Source organism: Quercus lobata, chromosome 10 (genome assembly GCF_001633185.2).
Source record: "Quercus lobata isolate SW786 chromosome 10, ValleyOak3.0 Primary Assembly, whole genome shotgun sequence".
NCBI classification, from domain to species: Eukaryota; Viridiplantae; Streptophyta; class Magnoliopsida; order Fagales; family Fagaceae; genus Quercus; species Quercus lobata.
In genome coordinates, this window is record NC_044913.1 from 50,815,181 (window position 1) to 50,821,858 (window position 6,678).

The window sequence follows — 6,678 nt, forward strand, 5'->3', positions numbered from 1 at the left end:
TCTCACTCCTGATATATCAAAACAACCTACATTTCACGATTGGGTTAACTATCCTCTTAGAAATGAGAATTTATGTAAATTAAAGTCGTGAGATTTATTATTCAGTTGACAATTGTTAATAAAATAATTAATCTCACAGCTGTCCAATTCAATATGTCTTATACAATCAAGACACATCAACATATTAACTAGAAGTCTTCATTTCCATGATCAAGACAAACCAACTACGAACTAAGGTTTTGAGTTTACAAAAACTTGTGATTTATATTTTCTGTGACTAATGATATAAATCACATACTATGCATCTCGAAGACTATATGATAATGTCCAAATATTCATGTTACCATTATTTTAAATAGTAAAACACCTTCATTATTTATAACATAATGTTATACATAATATCATACACAGCATCATATAATAAGATTTTAGGGCACTAATCCTAACAATGGATGGATGTTTATTTTTCGGAAGTTGTGCTATAATTCTTGATGCTACCTTACAATAATTTTCTATTATATATTCGCGATAGAGAAAGGTATTATTAAGTAAGCAATCTCACTTCTCACCTACAAGAGAGTGCTCAAACATGGTATTTACGTAACTAATTATTGCAGACACAAGAAATGGAAATAAGGTAACAAATGTTGTTCCAAATTATGCATTCTTTGGAAGAAATTCCAAGTATAAATGAAAAGGTAAAAGTCACTGGCTGTTTTCCCCTAATTGAAACAGTAACGGAATTAACATGCATGGATATAGGCAACTTAAGCTGTAACGCCCCAGCCCAGATCACGACGGAAAAAAAAGGGGGGGGGGGGGGGTTGAGGGAAGTCAGATGTTGTTTAAGGAGCCACACGTGTGACCCACCTACCCCTTATTTCCTCACAACACATTCACAAATATCTCCCTCCCTCTTTGACCGGCTATCACTCTTTTCCACCATATTCTTCTTCTTCTTCTTCTTTATTTTTTATTTTTTATTTATTTTTTTCACACAATACAAACACATCTCTCTCACACTCCCTCACTCCCACCAGCACCTTCACTTCTCATCACCTTCACCATCTTTTCCCTGCAAGATTGCCGGAAAACTCCATAGGAAAACGGTAAGGCTCACTCACCTCTACTATTTGAAGTAAAAATTTCTAATCTTTTTATTGATTTATATGCTTTTGCTTGAGGTTATATTCATCTAAGCTTTAATAATAATACCCATGTGATTTATGAGCATTAGAAGTGATATTTATGTGTTTTATGTATGGGTTTTGGTATTTGATGAGGGGGTTTATGATTTTTGCAATAGTGGTTAGCTAAGTGGTGAAGATTTGGGAGTTTGGCTTTCTAATGTGAAATAGTTGATGAATTTAATTTTTATTGTGTATTTGGAGCTAGTGGAGGATTTACATTTGGGGTTTGTAATGGTGGATATTGTTATATATGTTGTTGTTTTGTGGGTCTCTTGAAAATGACATGTATATTGAAGAAGAAATTCATAAAGTGTTAGGATCTCTTATGGTAAAGGTAAGCTTGGAATGACATGATGATAAGTTGGAGTCTATGCTTGTAATGAAATTATTGAAAAACTTTAGAAGTGGAATACATTATTTGTGAGGTTAAATGCTAGGCTTGCCTAATTAATTTCTTGGTTAGCAATTTCTAATAGGTAGCTAGATACAATTTCAAGTTTTATGCTTATTGTGATGGGGTTGCCTTATATTGTTTAGGTTCTAGCTAATCTCATTTGGAGCTTGGAGAGTTAAGCTTTTTAAGGGTTGCAAGGTAAGTAGTTTTTTAATGGGATATTTTTGAAAATAACCATGTTGCATAAAGCATTGTTTTTGGGTTAAACACATTTTGGGAAATCGTTTATGGAAACTATATTTTCCTAGAAAGCTTTATGTTGTAATTTTTAATGCATGTGATTATCTGTGAAAAGGGCATCATATTTGGTGATGTATATGGGGAAATGCATGATTTGTTAGCATGGAAAAGATAAGCATCTTTTACAAAATTCTTGGGAATGGATTTTATGAATTTATTGCATTATTTGCAAATTCTAAAAATGCTTTATCTTAGCTTGTATTATTTGGGAAATTTATGCAAAATATTTATGACAAGAAATAGTTTAGAGGACTTTGAGAATATTGTGGCTATTTGGTTATTGAAATATTTTATGAAATTACTTGGAAGTGAACTATGTATTTCAAATACATTAACTTATGAGCTTTTGACATAGTTTTGTCATTGTGCCATGATATTGGTGATTACCCTGTCTGTGTGACGATTTGTCTATGTGATGACCTTGTCATGTGGCCTTGGGTGAGGTTTTTGGATTTGAAATGGTATTGGATATTTTATGGCTCACAATGAATAATATATAGTTTCATAGTTACTTTGAGAAGCTTGGTGCTACAATATGTCTATCATTCTTGTCATGATGTTAAGGAAATTTATTTTGCAGAATTCAAATGAAATTCCCAAATTTTAGCATGTCTGTAAAATGTTCATTATCATGAAACTTACATTTCCCCCACCCCCATTAAATATGCTACTTACTGGGTTCTGTTTCATTCCATTATTTTACAAACTTTTTTAAAATAGACAACTATCATTTTGAGACAACTTTTTGGTGGCTAGCAGTAGTTAGACTAACTGTTGATGGAGATATTAGATGATGTACATCTTAGAATAGGCTTGACTCATTCTTTTGTATATTATAGTGGTTGTGACGTTATTCCCATTGATAGGACAGGCTGATGATATGTAATTATTTATTTAGACCTCTATTCTTTTTGTGGCTAAAGGTCTTTGTAATTATTACTTAGAGCTTTGACTTACTTTGAGAGTATATTCAATGGAATTATTATGATAATCCTTAATATTGATACTTGATATGATTTATGTGGATTGGATTGTCAAAAAAGAAAAATCTACAGGTGCTTGAGACATCTTTCTCATGCTTTGGACTGTTTGGGGTTTGGGGCGTGACATAAGCTCCCAGCTAAATGCTCATTTTTGTAATTATCACAACCTCCAATACACAACCCATTCCATACAAGGCAAACTATTTAAGAAACTCCCATCTCTCTTATTGGTCATGACAATAGGGGATAGCCATAAATGGCACATGTAAATAGCAGGAACCATTATCAAAATGGATATTAAATAAATAACTCATAGTTTGTATTGTTTCAATGGAAGTAAGATAACAGCTTCTCCTTATTCTAGCATATAGTTGTTAAGCATGTATTAAGTGATTGATTCTCTTAGTAAAAAATAAAGAGTGATTAATGCCAATCTGGCCCGTCCTTTTTGTGAAACTTCAATGCCTCTCCAAAAGGTTTTATAGATGAGAGCAGTTAGAATTATGTTTAAGTGATTAAGCTCGCAATTTCCTAATAATTTAAACTTTTGAAAGAATTGGTAATTTATTCTTGTCTGTGCTCTAACTCCCATTTAAAATGTTAAAAATTGCACGTGTTAGGCTCCACCTATTAAAAAAGAGTTTGAGCTCATGGAGAGTGTTAAAATTATGGTTAAGTGACTATAATTCATAATTTTCTAATAATTTAAACATTTGAAGAATTGGTAATTTAGCAAAAGTTGGTTTTGCCATAGATGTAGGTAATACTTTTCCTTCATGTAAAAAAGTGTGATTTTAGCCCATCCTCTTTACAGGACATAACCGTACACTTTATCCTACAAAGTCAATTATTGCTCACCACAATCTCTTCCTCCTCAACAAACTTGAGATATTCACCATAATACATTTGAGCGTCTTGCCTTACCATAGCTGAAAATTTTGTTTCTCCATTTGGTTCTAAGCCAGTTATTATTTAAAAGGATGACTTGTCTGGTTCAATTCACATCCAACTTCTTTCATCAGGTAGAAACATTCCATTGCAAATCAGTACGGTTGAAGCTAATCAAAATTTTGAAGAATGTTAAAGCCTTTAATATCAGGATTTAAACCATATCCTGTTTTCAAAGATGAGTGAAATACTTCAATACGTTTAACAATCCATTATTAGCCAATACTGTGATCATCTCAGGTTGTGTCCGTAGTATTACTCATTTTATTACCAAAAAAAAAAAAAAAAAAATCAGGATTTTATTTCTTGTCAATTAGTGTACAAGGAATTATCCCTTAGCTTCCAGCTTAAGGACAGAATGTAATAAGATAATTAGCTCCAGTAGGGCACGTAAATGTGCTAGTTTTATCATCATAGGCATAACTATAAGCCTGAGGGCACTGGTTCTTGAAAATCATGGAATAGTTGGTAGGTGGACATGTAGCCGGGGTGCCAAAAGCGCCAGTGCAACAGTATTGTGGCTGATTCAAAGCCAAACATGCACTCTTGCAAGCAATCACGCTGCCATCAGGTCCTGTCATGGCTAGCTCTGACGGGCATACACTGTTTACATTCCCCGGGCAGCTCGTACTTTGGCAACTGGCTGCGCCTTGTGGGGTTATTGATAAAGGCAAGTTGAACCCATCTACGAGGCTAACATCATAGAAATCATTTCCTCCAGAGCCGGATAAAGTGAATTCTACGAGTGATGCTGGTGGGATGGCACCTGCGCCATTGCATGCAACCTGGCCAGAGGCACAGTCGGCTGTTAAACAAGAGAACTTGCCGGTACTATCAGTGGAGCATTGAGTTCGACCAAAAATTCGGCCCGACCATGTAGCAGGAACATCAAGGGTTGTTGAAGCTCCGGTGTCTAGCTCAAAACCAGTTGATGATAATTGTGCCCCTCCACCACCAGTTAGGGTTCCTGGCCATACTGTGTAGGAGCACTTGTTTGTTAATGTGATTGTCACTGAGTGAGCCCCTACACATATAAGTAAAGAGTATTAAATTTAATTCTTTATTGTTACAAACTCATTGGTAGAACTTACTTTTGAAAACTAGTTTATAAGGAGAGGGTGTACAAAAAGGAATACAATAATATTTCACGAAGAAAAAGTGAATTAGCATAAATAAATAGAAAAAAGAAAACTCAAAGAGAAACAGAGAAAGGAAATGAGAATTTTGACCAGAAAAGAAGAGGAATGCCAAGCTAAGGCCTAGAAGTGCTTGGATTTCCATTTGATTTGATTTTATAATAATTTTTGTGTTTTGTGAATGCAAGATTTAAAATGAGGGAACTAAGATTATATAGGCCCTGATCGCATGACAAAAAGATAGTAGCAAATCTTGTTTTGATTTCTACTCATTTTTTTCTATAAAAAAAAAAGATTTCTTCTCATTTGATTTTGGCTGATTAGGTAATCAAGCTGGTAAATTCTGGAGTGGATGAGATTAATTCTGCAATTTTACCATTTTCATACTTACTCTCCATATATATTCTAAATAGCCAGTCATAATGGATGATTATGATGAGGACACGCCACTATTATATCTACTATTCATAATTTATGCCAATACAGCTTGGCCACGGGGATGGGATTTGAAGAGATAAATGTACTTTTTTTGGATCTTGAGGAGACACTAAATTTATCCAATCCTATAAATCATACACGCATTTACTTGGCCTATTTTCCAATCATATATGGGTATGAGTAGCAATTCCCATGCCAAGAATTTTTTTTTGAGAAGACCCATGCCAAGATATATCGTACATTAAATAATCAAGAATTTGGCAATTTTGGCAATTTGCCCCCTTACACTAAGGCCATAAGAAATATAATGTCTCCTTTGATATGGTCAATAATAGCTTTTTATATATATAATTCAACAAATTACAATGAGAGAGAGTTTTTTTTTTTTTTTTTTTAGTTATTGTTGATAGTTACAATATTTTGCTAACTCCACAACTTGAATTTCCTTCTCAGTTCCCTAGACTCTAAAGCACTTTGAATATTGAAATGTGTCAATTAAACTACAAGGCTCTTGGTTGAGAGAGGGAGATTTGAATCTTAAATATTTTTATTAAAAACACCAATAACTCATTTGGTATAATGTAATGATATTTACAAATAGTGTATTAGAAATTGGTGTTACAAGAAAATACACACACACACACACATATAGGGGAAGGGGGATGAGATAAGAGAATACACTCACACGTCAACACCAAAACTGCATGCAGAAATACAAGAAATTATAATGGAATAATTATTACTATTTATCTTTTGGTGACAACACATAATAAATAGAATTTTAAATGAAATTATATTTAAGTTCAATTTACTAAATTACTCTTGTTTATAAATTTATATTGCACTTTTTATAACCTTGTATGTTTGGAATGAAGTGTTATTTTGACTTTAAACATTGGATGATTTGGGTATTGAAGTGCTGGTTTTTGTGTCCCATCCTAAAAAGAAAACAAACTGTTGGTGTGAAGTTCAAGTTGTTATTGATTTTGGTCAATTTCAATATATCATTCTCTTTATACTCTTTTTTATTATTATTTATTTTTATAATCCACATTTCGAGCTTATAAATCTTCAGTCATGAACCAACTGTATAAATCTTCACCGATTGTTGCTAATTTTTGTGGGCCTTGATTGGACAAATTATTTAATTTGGGCCTTAAGACTCTGTTGCCAATGTAGATGGGCATTGGTGCTGAATTCAAGAGGCTTAGGGCAGTTGGATAGGGGTGTTTAAATACTCTTACACATATTTTTACAATACTTTTTCACACATATGTATTTCCATAACA

The 6,678-nt window shown here is 33.3% G+C and overlaps 1 protein-coding gene across 1 annotated transcript; it reads right to left on the reverse strand.

Annotated features, from left to right (window-relative positions):
• Window positions 1-4,098: 4,098 nt before the first annotated feature.
• LOC115963116 (thaumatin-like protein 1) lies at window positions 4,099-5,130 on the reverse strand. Its single transcript, XM_031082010.1, has 2 exons — window positions 5,045-5,130; window positions 4,099-4,839 (listed from the first exon to the last, which is right to left on the reverse strand). The coding sequence occupies exons 1-2, from the start codon at window positions 5,094-5,096 to the stop codon at window positions 4,163-4,165; spliced, it is 729 nt and encodes a 242-aa protein (XP_030937870.1). The 5' UTR covers window positions 5,097-5,130; the 3' UTR covers window positions 4,099-4,162.
• Between the last annotated feature and the right edge of the window lie 1,548 nt (window positions 5,131-6,678).